The 25,915-nt window shown below is 35.9% G+C and overlaps 1 protein-coding gene across 1 annotated transcript; it reads left to right on the top strand.

The window, feature by feature from the left end:
- Nucleotides 1-837: 837 nt before the first annotated feature.
- Nucleotides 838-25,449, top strand: LOC125669117 (uncharacterized). The gene is made up of 5 exons (XM_048903564.2): nucleotides 838-922; nucleotides 1,350-2,851; nucleotides 13,321-13,567; nucleotides 20,908-22,409; nucleotides 25,139-25,449. The coding sequence occupies exons 1-5, from the start codon at nucleotides 872-874 to the stop codon at nucleotides 25,392-25,394; spliced, it is 3,558 nt and encodes a 1,185-aa protein (XP_048759521.2). The 5' UTR covers nucleotides 838-871; the 3' UTR covers nucleotides 25,395-25,449.
- Nucleotides 25,450-25,915: the final 466 nt, after the last annotated feature.

The raw sequence follows: 25,915 nt of genomic DNA, 5'->3' as shown, positions 1-25,915 counted from the left end.
GGTGTGGCACAATAAAGATCCCTCCCTGCGTAAAGGCCGTAAGCACTAAGCATAAGACTAGATTTTGCAGCCTTTCCCCGGCAATGGTGACGTGTCCATATAAGTGATGGTTTCTGGAGAGGGAGCTTAAACAATATTTAATCAAACAATCATTTTCCTTTCTATGAATTTGCATCAATTTAGATAATGAAAATATACTTTTAAAAATAATTGAAATTAGAAATACCAAACAATATGAATAAGAAATAAAGTTCCGTTTTCTTGGGTTGTTGCAGAATAACCCTCGAGTTCGTGAAATGTTTTTAACTACATAATAAGGAGGCGTTGCGTACGGACATCTTCAATGATTTCAATAACATTATATAGCCCATTCTTTTATTGCTAGGCCATCCTAAGCAATAGTATGTAGTTAGCACGCGTGTAAGCAACTTGCGGAAATTTATAAGAATCCTTGCACTTTCTTACAAGTTTCACATAAGAAGTTCTAGTAAAAAATTTTGGACACCTACGGTCACCAGAAGATCACAGAGTAGAGACAAATTCCCAATAATTGTCCAGAAATCTTCCATACGTATCATTTTTCGTTATAAAGTTTACTTTTTAAGGTTGACATTTGAAGAAGAAGAAAAATGCAAACATAATTGTCCCACCCATCTCCCTCAGTTTGTAGAGGGGTACATGTACGTGAAACGACTTCCCATTTTGCTTCCATTTACACCAGGTCTGGCGCTGGCAGCCCTCCTTTAACTCTGTTTGTTTTTCGCTCAATAATAACCTATCGGTATTTTGTAAAGGTAAGGTCATTTCACAAGATAAACACCATATGCATTAGTCAAGTTTTGATTTAAACCTCAGTCATCGCAGATAACGCATGACGAAACAGCTATCACATATCTCCACCCACAAATCTACATCAACATTTGTAAGTATGATTTATAATATTATTGATATTCAAAGTTCATTTATGATCTCACTTAATTGTTTCTTTCGGAAATATATCAAACATTTTACTGACCTTTATTTGAATCGTACAAGATGCATGATTCATCAAATATGGACTCCAGGATATGAGGCATGTATGTCTATAAACAATATGAATCCAAAGACCAGAACAGGATTCAGAAAAAAATAATATACGAATGCAGTTTGCGATGGAATCATGTAAAAATGTGCATTGCAACTAGTTCTCTGTTTCCACACGTATATAGAAAACATCATAAAAAAGATATCAGTATAGTATAGATCTCGTGATATTTAGGTCTCCATTTCATTGTATGTAATTTTCCTTGATATGCTTGAATGGTTTCTCATTTATCTATTACAAACAATGCTTTACTTTCATATTCAAGACCATGGTTCTACGGCATTCCATCATTGTCATGATACTTATTGCAATTTCTCTCGGCGCTGCGGACCAAAATGTCACAATCCATACACAACTTGGCAATGTAACCGGTCTTATCAAATCTACACCCAATGGAGAAATCTATAGATTTACGGGAATTCCTTTCGGCAAAGCGCCGGTCGGAAGCCAACGTTTCCGAAAACCGCAACCTTTCGGTGTTTGGAACGAAACCCTTGATGCGACCAAATTTGGACCTGCGTGCATGCAATCATATCCCATCTACGATAATGACTTATCTGAGGACTGCCTTCAGTTGAATATCTATGTTCCCTTTAATGTTTCAAAGGACGCACAGCGGACTGTGATGGTGTTCATACACGGTGGTGGATACATGGCAGGTTCAGGTATTTCATACGATGGTTCAAGAATAGCCTCCAATGGAAACGTTATCGTGGTCACAATTAATTACCGACTGGGTATGTTTGGGTTCCCATCTTTAAAAAACTCCGATGTAGATGAAAATGTCGCAATATGGGATCAAATGTTAGCTTTGAATTGGATCAAAGAAAATATCGAGGACTATGGTGGAAATTCTTTCGATGTCACAATATTTGGACAATCAGCAGGCGGATTTTCCGTGAATTTACTCATGCTGATACCGCGTAACAAAGGCCTGTTCCACCGCGCAATTATTGAAAGTGGCGCAACAAACTCCCCCATGGCCTTCAAAACCTCCTCTACCGTAGGACGTACAATAGGAGAAAACGCAGGATGTAACCAACTAAATCAAACAAAATTCTTGCAATGTTTGCGCAGTTTGAATGCTGATGTCATCGTAAACAAAACCGTCGAGTATTCTGCAAATCCTGGTTTTGATGTTTTCTCGGAACTCGTCTGGACGCCTGTACTTGATGGTGACTTATTCAAAAGAACCCCTGTAGAATTACTTCAACATAAGTCTTCGGAAGAATTTAACTTCTTTGAGTCGATCGACATGATAACGGGTACCTGCGATATGGAGGGGGCATTTGTTATCACCGCTGGTAGCATTTACCAAAAGCAATTTCATTTCAACATGTCTGATGGAATTCCAAAACAATTTCTTTGCAGTGGAATGATACCAAACTTTGTTCGGATTTACTTTAAAAATAGTTCCTCGATTTCCGATTCGATATGTCAACAGTACTCAAGTGAAGACAAAACAACTCAAAGTTTGAATGTTATCCATTTCCAGACGGATGTGAGTTTCTTCGTCCCAGCTGCAGTCTCGTCAAAGGCCCATGCTTCCAACAGAAAATCCAACACCTACCAGTTTATATTTTCGGAGGACATACGATTCTATTATCGAAATTTTCCGGATTGGTTTCACGGTGCCGGGCATGGAAATGAATTAACATTTTTGTTTGATACTAGAAATATGTTGGCCAGGAATTTTTCTCTATCCACAAATCAGACGGCCTTCGCGTTGCAGCTGATCAAATACTGGACAAATTTTGCCAAAACTGGGTGAGCACATACTGTTTTAATCTGTTTTACTTTTAAGTTGAAAGATTGGACATTGATGTAAATTCTATGAATTTGATTTTGTAACAAAAAGAAAATCTCCATGATATATGAGTCACTCACGCAATGTGATTCATGCAAGTCTGTCCTCGTTATCTTTTAAACCTTTACTTTTGATCAGAGGGTGTGTCATAAACTCGCAGTGGACTGATGTTATTTTTCTACGGTCACTGGTTTTACAAAAGATGCAATACCAAATTCATAATGACATTGGAAGATCACATTTTGATCAAACTTTCAGTGAGATTAAACAATAAGTCAACAAGCTAACAATAGTGATTTCACCTGATCAAAGTTACTTAGTAAAATATTTGTAGTACAAGTAAATGTAATGGCCGAGTCGTAATTTTCTACACCATCAATATGTATTAAATATATTTTGGAATCAACATTTTCATCGTGTGATGCTCAGGCAGGCGCGGATCTAAAAAAATTTCAAAGGTGGTGAAGAGGAAATGCAGGGGCGGATCCAGGCATTGCTGTTATGGGGGCGCCACTTTATGAGGCAGGAGGTTTGGGGGCCGCCTTGAGGCCCCCAGTGGGTCCAGGGCGAAGCCCTGGTGGGGGCCCAGGGGGTGAAGCTCCTGGATTTTACAGATTTTATAGGGCTTAAAATATGTCTCCTATTTAAGTCATTTTTATTATTTTATATCATTCAAGGTGGAATTAGTCAAATGACGCAAATTTTAAGGGTTTTTGAAAAAAATTAAGTTCTCCCAATGAAGTAATTCAAGAAATGAAAAAGATTTTGTCATTCATTTCTCCGGGAGTGGAAGAAATTATTGCTTCTTTTATCGTTTAGTACAATGGCAAATAAAACTTCAAATTACTCGCCCTTGATTACAGGTGGCGCACGTTAACGGATCGTTAACGTCCAAGGTGTTTCTAACCTCAAGTTTAAGAGAGCGTCGGAAGGACATGTTTAGATTAGAAAGTTGTTGAATATTTAGTAACGATGGCGGATTACGGTTCGTAGGACCTCACTGCGCTTAGAAACGAACTTAGAAAACACATTGCAAGACTCTCTGGGCGGAAAGGAAAGCACGTTGAGAGTTTCAGCTGTAACCGAATTTTCTCTGTCAGATCGATTAAATAAAGACATTCAATACACGTTGAACGTTTTTCATTATAAACTACTTCGTGGTGAAGCTTACATGCTTAAACAGTAGTTTAGGTTGAATATATAATATACAATACATCATAATTCTTTATAAGTTGTTGAATTGCATATGTTTAAAACAATAAGATGCGTCCCATTAAATCCGCCACTGAAAAGAGAGTTGTTATAACGTACGTTAACATAGTTAAACGACAACTTAACAGGAATGCTATCAATTTGTATTTCTAAATTCAAATTTGGATTAATGTTATTGGATAATTATCAGACGTAGATCTGTCACTCTTGATTTTAAAACGAATCCTGTTTTAAACTGCATTCCGATTTACTCCCAGTAATTCATTACAGACACAAACTATATAGGATAATTTGAATTATCATCACCTGATAGAAATGTTGACGCACAATTGTATAAACAATTTCCATCGCCTACGATTTTAATAACTATATAGTCTCTCTCTCTCTCTCTCTCTCTCTCTCTCTCTCTCTTAGCGAATCCAAAGAGGGGGTTGCGACCCCCGTAACCCCCCTCTAGATCCGCCACTGTCAGGTGAGCGTTTTGTAATGAAAACGTAAAGACAACAAACCGTAATAAAGTATGTAGGTTTTGCCCTTCTCTAAGAATTACAATTCTCAGAGGAAGGCAAAAACCTTTTCCTAGGCAAATGCTTGGTGTGATCAGGTGTCTAGGAGGAATAAGTTTCGTATCTCTTCAGCAGTGTACAAGATACGTCTGCAAATTCTTCTTCTTGATTACTCGCATTCGTCGTCTGAAAAATCAAAGAAACAAAAAATATGTATACATGTAGCTGTATAATGAAAGAATTTGTTTACACGACAAAACAACGCATTTCCCCCCCAAACAAATCACCTTGTAATACAATGACACAATAATATGTTCATACTTTTCTTTGGTGTAAGGCATTCAAGTGCCCTTTTCCTGGTTTCTTTCCCTAAATTTTCTGATCTGTCGTTCTTTTCCTTTTCTTCTTTCTTCTCTCTCTCCTCTTCATTTTTTAATTCTATGGTACCGTCCCGTAGTATTGTTTTTTCCAAAACATCTTCATCAACACCAGATTTTAAAACATAAATATATAGGAACTTAAGTGTATAGAAAATAAATGTATGGGAACATACTAGTGTACGGTATTATGAAATATTTTAAGCATGGGAATAATAAGACGACTATTAAAAGATATCGCGGTGTATCGGAGAGAGAGAGAGAGAGAGAGAGAGAACACGAGAACCTTTTGAGATTTTCCCTAGTTTCTCATTTATGTTATTCAATGAGGAGATTTGTTCGTTCTCTCACTCGTCTACTGTCCAGAATAAAAGCCGATGTTGACAGACGTGTTTCATAACGATTGTTGGGCCGTTCTTGGCACAATGATTTTGACTGCGGATGGCTCCGTTTGCCTGATCGGTATATAGGGCTCACGGCGGGTGTGACCGGTCGACAGGGGATGCTTACTCCTCCTAAACACCTGATCCCACCTCTGGTGTGTCCAGGGGTCCGTGTTTGCCCAACTATCTATTTTGTATTGCTTATAGGAGTTATGAGATTGATCACTGTTCGTTATCTTCGCCTTTCACAGAGTTTCGGCTATTTCAGCCCAATTGTTTTTGTTTGGCAGGGGATTACTCCCCACAATTTCCCTTAAAAGCTGTAGATCATCCTCAGGTTTAGATCGGATCTGGGGTTTTTTCCTGTCGGTATTCATTTCTGTTTAAAGTACAATATATATTTATATATATTTAAAGTAAATGATAAACAATACAATTATTGTAGCTTGTCGGGGGGCGGGGCAACAACACCCCCCCCCCTTGACTTTTAAACAACATGGAATAAATTTCATTTAAATATATCAATTTGCATTTATTTATTTTTTATAATTTTTTATTTTTGTGCACATACCGGTATATCAGATATACAATAATATTATATCCAGAGAAGAGAGAAAAAAAAAACCGGAAAAAAAACAAAACAAAACAAAGCATGTGAGCTGAAGGTATGTGGGATTTGAGAGAGAAAGAAGAAGAGAGAGAAGTTAAGAAAACAGAAGGTTCCATCGATTCCATTGGCCATCAAACATTTCCTTTTTACCATTTTTATACGAAATAAATTTTTGAGTTTCATAAAAAAATTTCATTTGTGAAATTGCAGCACGCACACTCAAGGACTTCTCAATGCATCTTGCTGTGTACACATAGTATTTAAGCCATAAGACTAATAGAATCCTTCATTAGTACGAGTGTGGGATATATAGAATATCACACTCTAATGTTGATCTCGGACCTGGGATTGGCCCTGAGAGTTGCAATCCCAGGTCCGAGATCAACATTAGAGTGTGATATTGTTTATATCATATACCTAAAACACAACAAGTTGATAAACTTTTTTTTAAAAATTGGGGGAGGGGAGGTATTGACCCAAACATAAATACATGGTATACTATACAACGATATTTGACTATTTTATCCTTCAGTGAGTTTACTTTAATGGTTATGTTTCCAGTACTATTGGCATTGTGAAACATGCTAAGTGAATTAAGTGAATTATTTTTATTTCTTTTTTCGGATTTACCAAACTCGCCCGTTTTCATTATTTTATATAATTTGTAAGAGTTGTAGAACTTTGTTTACGTGGCGTCATCGTATGAACGGGAATGTTTACAGATCTGATGCTGCTATTTATTTGCTTAGGGAATGTTACCTTATACTGAAGTAAGTTTTTTTTTTTTTTTTTTTTTTTTACCGTTTCCCATCTGTTTAGCATCTATAAGTCGTTGAAAAACGTCGGAAGATATTGGTTCTGCTTTTCTCGTTTTATTGCCAAGTCCTCGGGATTTTAGATTTCAGAAATCGTTTTAAAGCAGTTTTCTACATCAAAATTACCATAAATTAACATTTTGATCTCCATTAGGACCGGAAATTTCTAAATTTCTAAAAATGCTTTAGTATCACCCTCCATAATCCTCCTACTGTTTTCTGTCGCCTAGAACGTTGATTGTTTTTAAATGAAGTTAAACGTGTTTTGTTCTAAATAAACAATTGTTACTTGGGTTACCCCCCTTTGCTTAGATACTCGCTACAATTTAGCTCTGTTTTTGAAAACGTTTTTATTTAATTTTTCTGCTTAAATTAAATTTTGTCGTGAAAGAAAGTATTATATTTGAAAAAAAATTGTGTCTAACATCATTTTTTCATGTAGTTATGTTAGATTTCAAAAGATTAAAGAAGAAATAGCCATTTGAAATTTGAGGGCGAGACAGCCCCTTGACAACGGGCCGAGACAGAGATATCTCGGCCCTTAGGGCGAGACAGCCCTACCTACTTGCAGCTGTCTCACCCTAGCCAAGATAGGTGTATCAGGGCTGATATGATATAGGGAAATTCCACCGAGGGGACAAGATTCGCAGTCTAGGACGAGGCTTTGCCGAGTCCTAGACAGCGAATCTTGTTCCAGAGGTGGAATTTCCCTATCCCACACGAGTAAATAATGAAGGATTATTTTTCTCACATTTTACCTACAGTTTAGTGCATAAATTTGGGAGCTTTGAGAAAATTCTAAATTATCAAAATCCTCATTTCAACTTCGATGCAAAAATTAATTAGATAGACAGAAAGAGCATACCCGAAAATGGTTTACACTTTAGTGTAAACTAAAAAAACCCAAGGTTGTCCAACAGAAAGCTATACACATTAAAATTTAAAGATAACAAAGCAAAATAATTTTACTTCACCGTGTAACGTAAATCTTCACCGTGTAACGTAAATCATAGAAAATATATGACGTCACAGCAGTGTGAGACAGAAAAATCTCACATGGCTGTCTCACATGGGTAAAGTCGATCTCACACTGGTGATAATGTGAGAAAATAGTGTTTTGTATCAGACTATTATTTTCAATAAAACCAAGAATAAAAGATTTTTTGTAATAGCTATCTGTAAATCAGTCTTATTAATTTGCATTTTGATTTAACTGTCATATATATCAATTCATCCATGAATATAGACTTAACAAGCTGTTCTTTTTTCCCTAAATAATATGATCTGTGATGTAGACACCGGTCTACAAGTGTAATTTCACAATAATGTTTTACTAAATAATTCTATCATGACAATGATCAGTTCAGGTTAACATTCGTGCGTAATAAATCCTCTAGATTGTTACAAAATTCATATTTTGCACAAAATCGTTGTATAATGAGCTTAAAATGTTACAAGTTCTTACCCCCGTGTACTCTCAACTCTATGCGTTGTGTACCACTTGTAGAATGACGCGGTGCGCGAAAATGATGACGTAATACGCAATAAAAGAGAGGATTCCCCTAGTCACACGTACACGTACACTGTCAGTTGCTTAAACCTCTCTAATAATAACGTTAACCGGTGGCGTTTGGTAATTGTCTATAATTCCCACATATTTTGTAAAAATATTATGCTAAATTGGGGGCCTCCGTGGCGGAATCACACGGCCTCTCACCTCTGTCGGCGCGGGTTCGAATCCCGCTCGCGTCGGTAAGTGAGAAAGTTTCCCAGTTTACTTTCGGAAGTTCGGTGGTCTTTTCCCATGTACATTGTATCTGGATTCTCTCTTCCACCAATAAAACCTGGGTGCCACCAGATAACTGACAAATTGTTGAGTGTGGCAGAAAACATCAATCAATCAAACAATATGCTAAATCAGTTGTAGTTCAATTGTTCAAATAATTATTTGGATTATAAAGTTGTATAAAATAGTCCTCTTTGGCTTTGCGACTTATTTCATTTTCTGTCCACATTTTAAAGGAATACAAGCTGTAACTGACGGTATATAACTTTAAAAATTACAACAAATATTTGACATACATGTGATTGAAAATATATAACTTAACCTGTCAGTAATTCCTGCTCGTAATCTCCGATGTGCATTGACCTCGGAGGTCACCAGTTCGGAAAAAAGCGAAAGAGAGGCACTGAGCACGTGTCAGATTGTAAACAATTTAACATGCCAATTTTATAGAAAATTCACTATCAAACCTTCATTTCAGTGGCACATTTGCGTAATTATTACTTTCTTACACTGATAGTACTTCTTGTAATTCATGAAACGATTTAATATTTCAAACAAACGAAACGTGTAGTTAACTACTCACGTCAGTTTTCATCTCTGTATATGACCTCGGTCTCAGCAACCCGATTATGTTCGGCAATCATCGTTCCCATTTCCGGGTATACAAAGCAATGGCGGTTGATACGAAACGATCATTGTAGGTATGCTCTCAAACAATATTCCCTTGTTTATGTTGCTGAATTTTTCTTCAGATCTTGGGAATTATATTAGTTATACCGAAGGATGATGCATAATTGGATAGTTGAAAAAATGCCGTCAGTTACAGCTTGTATTGCTTTAAAGAACGGGAACACTCTAAATTTACTACCCCCGCATTCCGCAAAATGTTCACTACATGGAGTGTTCCGCACACTAGGATCTTTAATTTCTTGTTTATGCACCCTCACTCGCGCATTAAGTTTGTTCGTTTGTCCTATGTAGTTTTCTCCACAAGTATTTCTAATTAACACTAACAGAGAAATAGAAAGTTCCGATTTGAAAGGAAAAATCAGTAAATCACATTGTTTATTACATATATTTTAAAATAGGCTCTTTTTCTTCCAACTACTGAACTTGTGTGCGTCTGTGTATCACCCGTGTTTTGACTGTAAACATTCTCAGGGACATTGTATTTCGCACATTTAGTAGATTAAATTTTAAAAGGATGCAATCCCAAACGTCTGCTCAACTGGCCTGTCATCGTAGTTTTTTTTACTTGTACATGTACCAATTGTAGTACGGGTAGATACTGAAAATTAATGCCGGTTTTGATGATTATTTGAATTTTTTAATATACTAAACACAAACATTTTAAGCGTTTCAAAATTGTGAATTTAAAAAAAGCCGGGTTTTGTTTATTTTTTCCCCCATAGTTTATTCATTTTTTGTTATTAAGATATCAATTCAAATACATATGTTCCAATTACTTATGACTATCAATTAACACTCTTTGTGTAGAAAAATCTAACTTACATGTATGAAGATTTGGTGTAGTGCGGTGTATTTTTTTTTTAAAGCGGTCATGATGAAAATAATTGTAATTATTGAATGACCGTTGAACTTAGAGCTTGATGCAAAATAACCCCCTCCTCGCTACACACAAAATATTACTTGGTTTTATTTCACATTCAAGATAATAGACAGTAGAATAAGAGAGCTACTGAAGCATGCTATCACTACATTATAGTACATGTACATTTAGTTAATTCCCTGTGTAATTTATATATTAAACATTAGGTGACAATATAATTTTAGAATCATTGACTGGGAATATTCATATAGATATCAAATAATGAATTAACAACCGTATATAGATTAGTTTTCAGATTTTAATTGTGATGGCGTAAAAATTGAATTTAAAATTTATTTTTTTTAAGTACGACCGTGAATTAACGAAATTATACGTTTTAGGTGTATAATGAATATTGATATCCTTCAGTATTATTATCAACATAATTACATTATGTTGTAGGTATCAAAATTTCGTTCTGTCGAAATTGCTTCCAAATTTACATTTCTATAAGGTTTTCCGTTTATCGTGAGGATCGTTTATCGTGTTTTGCGTTTATCAGTTCTATCGTGAAGATCGTTTATCAGGTTTTGCGTTTATCAGGTTTATCGTATATCATATCATATCTTGCGTGTATCCTATCCTATCGTGCGTGTATCGTGTTCTATCGTTTATCATGTCAAGAATAACGTTGGGGGTATTGTAGGTGTACTTATCCGATTTAGGCAGGAAAACGTAGCTGTAACTGCCGATATTGAAGCTATGTTTCATCAAGTTCGAGTTCAGGAAAAGGACTGTGATGTTCTGCGTTTTTTGTGGTGGGCTGACGATGATTTAGATAAGGAACCGGTCACATACTATATGACAGTTCACCTGTTTGGAGCTTCTTCGTCACCAAGCTGTGCAGCATTTGCCATGAAAAGAACTGTCCAAGATAGCGCGGATTTGTTCCAGCAGGAAGTTGGCAAGACAATGGAAAGGAATTTTTATGTAGACGACTGTCTTAAATCCGTGTCTTCAGAAAAGGAAACTATATAATTAGCGACAGATCTTCAATCTTTGTTGAAAAAAAGGAGGATTTAGACTTACGAAATGGATGAGCAATAAACGGGTTGTCTTGGACGCCATTCCAGAGGCAGAAAGATCGCCACAATTTGCCAGCCTTTGTCCAAGTGATGTGTTACCAAAATACCCTGTCATACTACCCGGCAAACACCACGTGACGCAAATCATCATTCGTAATAATAACGAAACTTTGGAACATGTAGGTGCTCAGCAAGTATTTGCTACAATACGAAGAAAATATTGGATTTTAAAAGGGATAAGTACTGTGAAGAAAGTACTGAGGTCTTGCATTCTGTGCAGACGTCAACATGGATCGCTTGCATGTCAGCAAATGACACCTTTATTAGAGGAACAAACGACACCTAATAAACCACCATTTACGTTTGTTGCAGTCGATTACTTAAATTCGGACCGCTATTGGTGAAACAAGGTCGGTCTTGTGTCAAGAGATATGGATGTCTATTTACGTGTTTGACTACTCGTGCTATCCATCTGGAAATTGCTCATAGTTTATCTACGGATTCTTTCTTATCCGCATTCAGACGTTTTGTAAGTAGACGAAGAACGTCGGAAAAGGTAAAGGTACCTAGTGACAATGGAACTAATTTTGTTCCCGGCGATCACGAACTGCGGCGCTCTATTCAAGAATGGAATAAGAAGAAGATCGCAGATCAAATGACACAAAGGAATGTTATCTGGGAGTTTAATCCACCTCACGCGAGTCGTAGTGGAGGAGCTTGGGAAAGTATGATAAGATCATGTCGCACCATCCTAAAAGCATTTGCCGGAGAACAGCTTCTTACGGACGAAAAATTACTCACCCTGATAGCGGAAGTTGAGAGGATAATAAACAATAGACCAATAACAACTGTTAGCAACGATCCAGCACTCACTCCTAGTATGTTGTTATTAATGAAAGACAACAAAAGTCCTCCTCCAGGAGCATTCAATCCGCATGATATATATGCAAAACGATGGTGGAAGCAAGTTCAATTCTTAGCAGACGTATTCTGGAGGAGTTGGATCCCTGAATACTTACCCTCTCTTCAAATACGATAAAAATGGCAACGACCTAATCAGAACATGCAGAAAGGTGATGTCGTTCTGGTAGTTGATGAGAACATACCTAGAGGACAATGACCGTTAGGACGCATTATAGACGTCATTGTTGGAAAAGGTGGCCTTGTACGCAGTTGTGTGGTCAAATATCAAAATTCAAATTTCATTAAACCAATAACCAAACTATGCCCCTTAGAATGTTCATAATATATGAGATATCGTTACAGTTGTAGATCGACCCTTTGTATCAATATGAATAGTATAGATTATATTTATCTCACGTACAAAATAATTATATATGATTATTGTATTTTACATGATTTATGGTTTATTGTTTTTTAGAAAATTCCACGGTGGGGAGTGTTAGATCTAATTTATACATATTTGTAATTATTTGTTTGTAAATTCTTTTATATTTACTTGTGTTTATGCGACGTCACACGTCTTTACTCGACGTCGAACGTGCATACATGTATATTGTGACGTAATATAACAGATCAGAAAAACAACAATTTTGATTTATTGTAACAGTTGTTAGTCGGCAGTTTAATAAGTTAGACACACTATAGTTTGGTAAGCATACTTTTATTAATTGATAATTTACAATTCAGTTAATACAATTAATTAATCATTAAGCGTATACATAACGCATTTACCATTATTTCAGTAATTTAGCAGTTCATATTAGATATCAATGATTGTCCGTATCCTTACGTAATATTGTAAAGTTTTATCTAATGATTTGTTATCATTTTGTATTGTATTGGTTTTTTTTAATTCTCTCTTACAGAGAATCGTTTCATTACTACAGAAAATAAAGACATGTAAATATGGAACACATATTTCTTTGTTCTAACATCGGACGAGCCGACGGCAACATATATATGGTTTAAAATTTGTTAATTCTTAGGGGTATATGATAATCAATAAAAATTAAGTATTAAGTTTACAATAGCTCAACTATATAACTATAACTATGATTGTAATTAGAAATCAACTCATTTGAAAGAATGTTTTGTGATACATATTACGATTGTTGAAGTACATTTTGACCATTTCTTTGGCAGAAATCCCAATGGGCCTGGTTTGACGGAATGGCTGCCCTACGATATTGATACAGGAGCATACAAGCAACTCAGCATTTCGAATATGACAAATGAATACCATTACAGAGAGGACTATGTGAAATTTTGGGAATCTATTAATGCTTTTGATTCCTTAACCTCAGCAGCTGTAAATAAGCAATCTGTACTTCACATATTTGTTATCATGCTTGTTTTCGCTATGAAAATGTCGTCTTCAATCTTATGTAGCTAATGAAGTAGGCTGTTATTATAAAATAAAGACAAAGACATGAATATTTATGATGTGTCCATAATAATGGGTGATCGTTATACAAGGGTTGTACAAGAAAACATTGTGTGTCCATCAGTCGACGCCAGGAGAAAGTAAAGTGTTGACATTTTGTTAGGAATATGCTGGAAGATATCTTCAAACTTTAACAACTAAAACACAAATGATCGACAAACTTTTATACGAAGAAAAATCTCAGTGTCCAATATCAGGTCACATACTGTAAGGACATACACGGGTGTTTATAAGGTAAGGATATACACAGGTGTTTATAAGGTAAGGATATACACGGATGTTTCTAAGGTAAAGATATACACGGGTGTTTATAAGGTAAGGACATGCACGGGTGTTTCTAAGGTAAAGATATACACGGGTGTTTATAAGGTAGAGATATACACGGGTGTTTATAAGGTAAGGACATGCACGGGTGTTTCTAAGGTAAAGATATACACGGGTGTTTATAAGGTAGAGATATACACGGGTGTTTATAAGGTAAGGACATGCACGGGTGTTTACAAGGTAAGGACTACACGAGTGTTTATAAGGTAAGGATATACACGGGTGTTTATAAGGTAAGGACGTACAGGGGTGTTTATAATGTAAGGACATACACGGGTGATTAAAAGGTAAGGACATACACGGGTGTTTATAAGGTAGAGATATACACGGGTGATTATAAGTTAAGGATATACACGGGTGTTTCTAAGGTAAGGACATACACGGGTGTTTATAAGGTAAGGATATACAGGGCTGTTTATAAGGTAAGGATATACACGGATGTTTATACGGTAAGGACATACACGGGTGTTTATACCGTAAGGACATACACGAGTGTTTATAAGGTAAGGATATACACGGGTGTTTATAAGGTAAGGATATACACGGGTGTTTATAAGGTAAGGATATACACGGGTGTTTATAAGGTAAGGATATACACGGGTGTTTATAATGTAGAGATATACACGGGTGTTTATAATGTAGAGATATACACGAGTGTTTATAAGGTAAGGACATACACGGGTGTTTATAAGGTAAGGATATACAGGGGTGTTTATAAGTTAAGGATATACACGAATGTTTCTAAGGTAAGGACATACACAGGTGTTTATAAGGTAAGGATATACACGGGTGTTTATAAGTTAAGGATATACACGGGTGTTTCTAAGGTAAGGACATACACGGGTGTTTATAAGGTAAGGATATACACGGGTGTTTATAAGGTAAGGATATACAGGATGTTTATAAGGTAAGGACATACATGGGTGTTTATAAGGTAAGGACATACACGGGTGTTTATAAGGTAAGGATATACACGGGTGTTTATAAGGTAAGGACATACACGGGTGTTTATAAGGTAAGGATATACAGGGGTGTTTATAAGGTAAGGATATACAGGATGTTTATAAGGTAAGAACATACACGGGTGTTTATAAGGTAAGGACATACACGGGTGTTTATAAGGTAAGGATATACACGGGTGTTTATAAGGTAAGGACATACACGGGTGTTTATAAGGTAAGGATATACAGGGGTGTTTATAAGTTAAGGATATACACGGATGTTTCTAAGGTAAGGATATACACGTGTGTTTATAAGGTCTTGTCAGTGACCGTGGTATTGATTTTCACATTCGGTATTTTGTTTTTTATGGAACATATCTATATTTACTCCGTTTGTTCTGTACCACAGGTGTTCGAGGACAGGTCTTCTACTTCTACCCTCTACTTTCTTTTCATTATCATAAGGTTAATATATTATGATCACTGATATGACATTCATAAAAACGGTTTCTGTGTAGCATTTGTTTATTTCATTAAATATTAATAGATCCTTGGGTCACATCACTCCCCTGGTCATATTGGTCCAGCTGTTCAGATATTTAAAAGATATTTTTTTTCAATATTTATTCTCATGAACATTTTTGTCCCCATATTCTGGCTCCAACCTAACCTCAAAGCTTTTTTTTTTTTTTTTTTTTTTATACAAAATGAATTCAATTAGCAATTCTTTATGTAGAGAACATTAAATCTTAGAATTCATGTCATATCAGCCCCAGTGGCCCAATATCAGCCCGAGGGTTGATATGAGGCCCAAGGGCTGATATGACATATGATATGGATTTTGGCATATAATATTCTATTTATCATATATATATCAGCTACTGACAAAATGTTGATGGTACAGAGGTTTAAACAGTCTCCATTGAAGTCAGGATTTCGCAAATTATATGGTCGTTATAACGATCTAGTTCGTCGATACAACCTATCATTGGGTCAAATGCTGTCTGACGTGTTTCATACAGATTGTTAGGCCGTTCTTGGCACACTGATTTTGACTACGGATAACTCCGTTTACCTGATCATGATATAGAGCTCAACGCGAGTGTGACCGGTCGACAGGGGATGCTTACTCCTCCTAAACACCTGATCCCACTTCTGATGTGTCCAGGGGCCCGTGTTTGCCCAACTATCTATTTTGTATTGCTTATAGGAGTTATGATATTGATCACTGCTCGTTATCTTCGCCTTTCATACTGCAGTTTGTCATCCTTGAATATTTCATATGAACGGTATAGACATTGTAATGTTTTATTTCATTTGATGAGTGGTCCGAAGACTGATTTTTTAAAAATACATTCTTATGAGGGTTATTTTTTTTTTGCATTTAAGAAGCACATCGAGGAATATTTACTGCATTACGTCCTTGATACGGTGGTTTACTCCGGTATAAACTTTGATACATTGATTTACTATCATGGTAAATATCTGATACTATAGTAAATATATTCATATATCAATCATAATTATCATGCTAAAAACTTTAAAACATTGTTTCACTACAGTAAAAGTATTGATTTACCATGGAAACTTTGATACACTGATTTTCACCAATGAATACGTAATTTACCGATTGATCATCTTCGATGGCCAGGGTTTACGATCCGCTCCGCTTCTCGAAGCGAAGATGCCGATTGATGTGCGTTTTTGCACACCCACAGCACATACTACGTTTATCAATTAATGTCCGGTTGTTGTGCATTCAAATTATAGTTGCTGAACAATAAAAACAATGAACACATATGCACAGGTATATGTATTCTGATATCGTCTTTTTAAATTAGCAATAATCTGTGAATTGCCATACAAACAATAAAACACAAGAACTGTCAAAGTGGCGTCGGTGGCCTAGTGGTTAGGCTGTCAGACTCTCGACCGAAAGGTTGTGGGTTCGAGTCCTGTCCGCGGCAGGACCGAGGTTGTGTCCTTGGGAAAGGCATTTTACACAGATTTCCTCACTTTATCCAAGTGTAAAATGTGTACCTCGCTACAGATTCGACAGTGAAAGATATTGTTAGAATGTTAGTGCTCTAGCGCCTATAACGGCAGCTTGCACTGTATGCTTCCCAGGAAGCTGAGAAAGTTCTATATTGATATAAGGATACCGGGGTAATAATGTATTGTAAAGCGCTTTTGAGCACCATACGCTGGAAAAGCGCTATATAAAAAACCAATCATTGTATTTAAACATTGTTTGCAGTCATTGTTTGTCACACTTCCTATGTACATATCATTATATCATTACTGACGTTTATCTAGAACCATTTTACTGTGTCTGTCATATATGTCCGTGTTCACGATTTATAATACCAAATTAGAGTTACATAAAATATCAGTTTGTGCATAGGAAGAGAACGCGTGGAACCAAAGAAATATATAAGCTATTCCTTAATGCCAACACTACGGAATAATTCAAAATAAATTATTTTTACATGTTATGTTTCAATAAACATATTCGTGTATTCTCGTCCGTTGCTACAGATTTCCTTTGAATATTCATTGCATAACAATTCCACCAATTTACGCCTCCACCAAATGGGGAAAAAAATTTGTTTACCACGAAAATAGAATTTCGTGATCTTCTTCAGAAACTTACCCTGCAGTTGCAGTCGTATTTGGTCATCATTCTCTCAATATCAACATCGTTTACATTGTCCATAGGTTTATATTCAACAACAAAAAACACATACCTCCCATCTCAATGTCTAGAATATACTAATTGCTATTATTATACTTTCATGTAAAATACTCGAATCTGATTGGTCGAGAGACATTTGAAAAAAACATATTGGTACCCTCTGAGAACAGAAAGCACGCGCTCCAGGGTCATAGTATCTGGCAACGGGTAACAGTACTTGACAACGGGTGATATTATATATAAAATATCACATGCGTCAAATTTATGCGCATACGGTTCGCCGTAGATTGTTAGACGACGTCGTTTGAGCGTTTTACCCGCATTGATATACGAAATATCTCATGACAGTGATTGATCAAATGTCTTTTTCCTTTGTTGACATTGTTGTTTATATTAACTTTCAGTATAATAAAACAAACATTGCATGTAGTTGAGGATAACATTGAAAATTTTCACCTCTCGAGAAACCATTGTCAACCTCGCCTACACCTCGGTTGACGATGGTTTTCTCCGGATGAACATTTTTAATGTTACCCTCAACTACATGCAATATTTATATAGTGTATGATATTTATGCAATTCAGTCACGTGAATTGTTTGATTACGTCCATTCAGTAATCAGTCTGGACTTATTTTTAATTTTCATCGTTTGTATTGAAAGCAGACAATGTTAGTTGGGATAAAATATCATGCAATCAATGTTTTATTTTCTTGCAATACAAAGAAGTAAAGCATTGATAAGAATATTAATACAAATATTACAAAAGAAAATCAAGGATAGTCTTAATTTAAACTGGAGAACTAACTCTCTCCATGATAATTCTAATAAATTTACATAATCTAATTAATGTGTTTCTGTTAGTTACATTAAACACAATATGTAGTTCATTACATTTTTAAAGGTCAAAATAATAGAAATTTGGATTAGGTCTTTGATGTTTGGTATACCATGATAAGACAGAGTGTCACGTGCAATTTTTATGACCTTTTATGTAAAGGTCAATAGATATATTTTTGGAGCACTGTTGTTTTTTTAACCATAATTTTGTTGTCTTTTGACAAACGCTTTTCATTTGGTATATAGGTAACTGTAATTTACTACCATGAAAAGCGAAGATAACAAACAGTGATCAATCTCGTAACTCCTATAAGCAATACAAAATAAAGAGTTGGGCAAAGACGGACCTCTGGATATACCAGAGGTGGAATCAAGTTCACACACACAACACTTTTCCTTATTTGATTAATTGAATATTCTTTAACGTCCCTCTCGAGAATATTTCACTCATATGGAGACGTCACCACTGCTGGTGAAGGGCTGCAAAATTTCGGCCTATGCTCAGCGTTTATCCTCTTTGAGAAGGGAGGGGTCTTTATCGTACCACACTTGCTGTGACACGGGACCTCAGTTTTTGCGGTCTCATCCGAAGGACCGCCCATTTAGTCGCCTCGTACGACCAGCAAGGGGGTACTGAGATTTGAAGCACATATACCTGGGTCGAGGACTCTGCTGGTGGACTGTTAGTCCCCGAGGGTTTCTACAGCCCAGTAGATTAGTACTTCCTTACTAGCTTGAAAATACGGATGTATATTTAATTGCTGTGATTAAATTTAGAAATTCATTTCAAAATTAAAGATTATCTCCCTCATTCAAAGCTCTTATCCTTAGTCGAATTTGACTCCACTTTTTGACACTCTGTTTTTTCTTAAAATAGCTCTATCAAGTTTATTGTTGTTGGTTTTTTTTTTTCGGATTTCAAACATTTCGGTTGAGCATCACTGAAGAGACATTATTTGTCGAAATGCGCATCTGGTGCATCAATATTGGAACCGTATAAGTTTTACATACATACGTGTACATTACCATAAATCTTAATTTTCCACTTTTAAAGGTGATCTTTAAATGCTTTTTAAAAATTATAGAAAATGGAAAGGGGACATCAGTTTTAGTGTTCTAAAACAATTATTACTACTTAAAATTCTGTTTTTATGTATTTAAATCAAGGACTGTTGTATTTTTTCATCAAAAATAAAGTTTTAAACAATGTATTATTACCAGCAATTTTAAAAATTTCATTCTTATACCTAAACACTGTGTTGTTAATGGGAATACATTTTCAGAAAATGATAATTTTAGACTTATTACTGTTGACCTTTAAGTCTCATGTTTTTTTAATATTTATGAAACATATCTAATTCATACTGAAGTTCTCTTGGTGTTTATCAAATGTTTAAAAATCGCTCTAAAATATGGAATCTGAAAAATTATGGTCTTTTTTGTTTTGTTAATTTATTATTATTAATTCTTCATTATCCAGGTTTAAAATACAGGTAGATTTTACCTGTATTCTCCTTAGATGGCACCTTAATTCCCTTACAAAATCAGATGGGTTTTTTTTTTTTTTTTGCGAGTAGACGTTCGGGGAGCACACCTAATGTATGCACTTAGAACGCGCGTAAGAAACCTAAGGAAATTTGTACTCTCCTATAACTTGATGCAAGTTTCACATCAATATATGTAGTTCTGTAAAGATTTTAGACACCCGAGGCCCACAGAGAATGGAGAGAAAAATTCCCTGGAATTTTCAAGAAATTTTGCATACATATCATTTTTCGTTATAACGTGTTCTTTCTAATGTTAACATTTGAAGAAGAAAATCAGTTTGTAAAGGGGCACATGTACGTGCAATAATCTCCCATTTAGCTACCCCTTGCATTAAGTAAGGCAGGCCGCCCTCCTTTACAGGTAACTCTGCTTCACGCTGAATGATAACATACCGGTAGTTTGTAATTGTCAGGTCATTTCACAAGATAAACACCATTAGTCAAGTTTGGATTTACACCTCATCGCAGATAACGAATAACGAAACAGCTATCACATCTGCACCCACAAATCTACATCAACTTTTGTAAGTATGAATTAAAATTATCGATATTCAGTTTATTCCTCATCTGACTTAATTGAATTATTTCCATTGGAAATATGTCAAACATTTTACTGATCTTTATTTGAGTCGTACAAGATGCATGATTCATCAAATATGGATTCCATGAGACATATATGTTTATAAACAATATGAATTCAAGGGCTATAACAAAATTCAGAAAAAATAATATACGAATGCACTTTCCGATGACATGTAAAACGTTCATTCTAACTCACTTTCTGTATCCGCACGTGTATAGAAATCCTCATAAAAAGATATCAGTATAGTATAGATCTCGTGATATTTAGGTCTCCATTTCATTGTATGTAATTTTCCTTGATATGCTTGGATGATTTCTCATTTATCTATTACACACAATGCTTTACTTTCATATTCAAGATCATGGCTCTACGGCATTCCATCATTGTCATGATACTTATTGCAATTTCTCTCGGCGCTGCGGACCAAAATGTCACAATCCATACACAACTTGGCAATGTAACCGGTCTTATCAAATCTACACCCAATGGAGAAATCTATAGATTTACGGGAATTCCTTTCGGCAAAGCGCCGGTCGGAAGCCAACGTTTCCGAAAACCGCTACCTTACGGTGTTTGGAACGAATCCCTTGATGCGACCAAATTTGGACCTGCGTGCATGCAATCATATCCCATCTACGATAATGACTTATCTGAGGACTGCCTTCAGTTGAATATATATGTTCCCTATAATGTGTCACAGGAAGCACTGCGGACAGTTATGGTGTATATTCACGGTGGTGGATACATGACAGGTTCAGGTATTTCTTACGATGGTTCAAAAATAGCCTTCAATGGAAACGTTATCGTGGTCACAATTAATTACCGACTGGGAATGTTTGGGTTCCCATCTTTGCAAAACTACGATGCAGATGAAAATGTTGAAATATGGGATCAGATGTTAGCTTTGAATTGGATCAAAGAAAATATCGAGGACTATGGTGGAAATTCTTCCGATGTCACAATATTTGGACAATCAGCAGGCGGATTTTCCGTGAATTTACTCATGCTGATACCGCGTAACAAAGGTCTGTTCCACCGCGCAATTATTGAAAGTGGCACAGCAAACTCCTTACCGGCCTTCAAAAACTTCTCTACCGTAGGACGTACAATAGGAGAAAACGCAGGATGTAAGCAACTAGATCAAACAAAATTCCTGCAATGCTTGCGCAGTTTGAATGCCGATGTCATCGTAAACAAAACCGTCGAATATTCTGCCACTACTGGTATTGATGTTTTCTCTGAAATCGTTTTAACGCCTGTACTTGATGGTGACTTATTCAAAAGAACGCCTATAGAATTAATTCAAGATAAGTCCTCGGAAGAATTTCACTTCTTTGAGTCGATCGACATGATAGTGGGTAACTGTGACATGGAAGGGGCATACGTTGTCCCTCTTGGTAGCATGTTCCAAAACCAATTTCATTTCAACATGACTGATGGAATTCCAAAACGATTTCTTTGCAATGGAATAATACCAAACTTAGTTCGGATTTACTTTAAGAATAGTTCCTCTATTTCCGATTTGATATGTCAACAGTACTCAAGTGAAGACAAAACAACTCAAAGTTTGAACGTTGTTCATTTCCTGACGGACTCTGTTTTCATTGCTCCAGCTGCAATCTCATTACAGGTCCATGCTTCCAACAGAAAATCCAGCACCTACCAGTTTATATTTTCGGAGGACATACGAGTCTTTTATCCAAATTTTCCGGATTGGTTTCACGGTGCAGGACATGCAAATGAATTAGCATTTTTGTTTGATGCTAGAAATTTGATGGCTACGAATTTTTCTCTATCCACAAATCAGACGGCCTTCGCCTTGCAGCTTATCAAATACTGGACAAATTTTGCCAAAACTGGGTGAGCACACACTGTTTTATTTTCAAGTTAAAAGGGTCCACATCGTTGTAAATTCTATAAATTTGTTTTTCTAACATGACAGACAAACGAAACAAGAGATGTTTGTATAGCACATACCCCCCCCCCCCCCCGGGTGCAAAATTGAGTAGGGTTATACACACACATCATTTAAATGATAGTAGTATCATCAATTCAAAATATTGCGCAGACAATATCTTCCTATGTCAAGAGTGAATTGACCATGTGACCTAAAAAATCAATAGGGGTCATCTACTCCTTATGCTGTACCAGTGTACCAAGTTTGGTGTAAATCAAGCAAATAATTCTTAAAATATACATATGTAGGAGACAATATATTACTATGTCCAGTTCAACTATTGACTTTTCAACTCAAAATCAATATGGGTCATCTTCTCCTGAAGATATACATGTACCAGTGTACTTAGTTTGATGTCTATCAAGCAAAAGGTTTATCAAGATATTGAGTGGACAGTATATTACTATGTCCAGCTTGACCTTTGACCATGTGACCTCAAAATCAATAGGAGTCATTTTCTCCTGAATATACACCAGTGTATTAAGTTTGATGTCTGTCAAGCAAAGGGTTCTCAAGATATTGAGCGGACAGTATATTCCTATGTCCAGGTTGACCCTTGATCTTTAAACATGTGACCTCAAAATCAATAGGGATCATCTTCTTCTGAAGATGTACCAATGTACCAAGTTTGATGTCTGTCAAACAAAGGGTTCTCAAGATATTGAGCGGACAGTATATTCCCATGTCTAGTTTGATCTTTGACCATGTGACCTCAAAATCAATAAGAGTCATCTTTTCCTGAAGATATACCAGTGTACCAAGTTTGATGTTTGTCAAGCAAAGGGTTCTCAAGATATTGAGCGGACAGTATATTCCAATCTCTAGTTTGACCTTTGACCATGTGAAATCAAAATCAATTGGGGTAATCTTCTCCTGAAAAGATACCAGTGTACCAAGTTTGATGCCTTTCAAGCAAAGGGTTCTCAAGATATTGAACGGACAGTATATTCTTATGTCCAGTTTGACCCTTGACCTTTGACCATGTGACCTCAAAATCAATAGGGGTAATCTTCTTCTGAAGATTTACTGGTGTACCACGTTTGATGTCTGTCAAGCAAAGGGTTCTCTAGACATTGAATGGTCAGTATATTCCTATGCCCAGTTTGACCTTTGACCATATGACCTCAAAATCAATAGGGGTCATCTACTCCTTAGGATGTACCAGTGTGCCAAGTTTGATATCTTTCAAGCAAAGGGTTCTCAAGATATTGAGCGGACATTATATTCCTATGTCCAGAGTAGATTGACCCTTGACCTTTTGACCTGAAAAACAATAGGGGTCATCTACTCATAACCAACACACATATGAAATATCATTATCATCAAGTGAATGGTTCTCAAGATATTGAGCGGACAACATGTGGTCTACCAACCGACCGACAGGTGCAAACCAATATGCCCCTCTTCTTTGAAGGGGGGCATAAATATCCATAAATTAATAGGTCATCTAATTCACTCGCGCAATAATCATGCAAGAATGTCACCTTTCAAATATTTACCCTTTGATAAGAGGGTGTGTTATAACTCCCAGTGGACTAATGTTAAAGTTCCACGGCCACTGGTTGAAAGAAAGATATCTAATGCCATATTCATAATGATGATATTGGAAGATCATATTTTTATTAAAATTTCATTGAGACTAAACAATACTTAAACGTCCTGAACAACAGAGATTTAACAAGATCAAGGTCATTAATAAAATATTTGTATTACAAATTTATGTATATGCCTGGGTTATAATTTTATGCACCTGACATGAATATGTTAGAAATCTATTTTGAAATTAAAATTTTATGGTGTAATACTCAGGTGACCGTTTTTTGATAACAGTTACATGTACATAAATGAAAGCGCGAAGATGAAAAACAGTAATCACTTACGTAATTCTTATAAGGAATACAAATTAACGAGAAGGGCAAACATGTTTCCCAGGACAAATCCGAGGTGGAATGAGATGACAAGGAGGAATAAGTACCGAATGTGTTCAGTAGTGTAGTACATTACAGATAGATAGACAGATAGATACATCACAAAGTCGGTTGAAGAATTACAGAAACTAGTTGAGTATACTCAATCGACTTTGTGATATATTTACATGTATTATAATATTACTGCTTATATATATATTTCTATACTTATTTCTTCAGGGTATATATAATAATCAATGAAATTAAGTTGTGAAGTTGAACTGTACATTGTACAATAGCTCAACTATGGAAGGTAACTATAAGAATGTAACTATAACAATTATATATCTATAGCTAAGTACTTCGTTAATAGCTTGAAAATACGGATGTATATTTAACTGCTGTTATAAAATTTAGAAATTCATTTCAAAATTAAGGATTATCTCCCTCATGCATAGCTCTTATCCTTGGACGAATTTGGCTCCACTTTTTTGGCACGCTGTTTTTTCGGATTTCAAACATTTCGGTTGAGCGTCACTGAAGAGACATTATTTGTCGAAATGCGCATCTGGTGTATCAAAATTGGTACCGTATAAGTTTTACATCTATATGGGTTTGTCTAAAAAGCATTCTATGATTGTAATTATAAATAAACTATTTTAAAAACAATGTTTTGTGATGTATACTAAGATTGTTGAAGTAAATTTTGATCATTTCTTTCGCAGAAATCCCAATGGGCCTGGTTTGACGAAATGGCTGCCCTACCATAGTGATACAGGATCATACAAGCAACTCAGCATTTCGAATATGACAAATGGAAACCATTATAGACAGGACTATGTGAAATTTTGGGAATCTATTAATGCTTTTGATTCCTTAACCTCAGCAGCTGTAAATAAGCAATCTGTACTCCACATATTTGTTATCATGCTTGTTGTCGCTATGAAAACGTCTTCGTTAATCTTAAGATTTCCTGTGTAGCTACTGAGGTAGTTGTTAAAAGTTTTATTATGAAGTAAAGCGTCCATCAATTGTCCCTGGGAGAAATTGATTGATTGAGGTTTTACGCCGTTTTGGCAATATTTCAGCCATTCCACGGCGGTTAACTAATTGAATGATGTTTGGTTGTGAGTGTTTGAGTTTCCCTGACGGCCCCCAGTGAGCTTACTCTTTTTCGAACATAAGGGAAACGATCTTTTGCGTGCCAAGGGGGTTGTGATCCTTGACACGGGACACCCTTTGACGTCCCATCCGACGGACATAAAAGTTAAAAATATATAAAAAGGTTAAAAAACTAAAAACAATTCGTGTATAAAAACAGTTGTATTATAAAAGTCACAAGATATGCATTCAGGCTGAGGTTCTCTGTTTAGTAGGTACGAATGGGTCAATTTTAAATGTCCGATGCGTATTCGTAAAATAATCACTTCGTCTTGGCGTTTCATTACAATGTTACACGATTTGTTTACTTTGTTTTGAATAGAATAAAGTTTACTTGTGTC

The sequence above is a fragment of the Ostrea edulis genome, chromosome 4 (genome assembly GCF_947568905.1).
Source record: "Ostrea edulis chromosome 4, xbOstEdul1.1, whole genome shotgun sequence".
Lineage (NCBI taxonomy): Eukaryota > Metazoa > Mollusca > Bivalvia > Ostreida > Ostreidae > Ostrea > Ostrea edulis.
The sequence above is the reverse complement of the archived record's forward strand: the minus strand, read 5'-3'. Positions and strand labels throughout refer to the sequence as shown.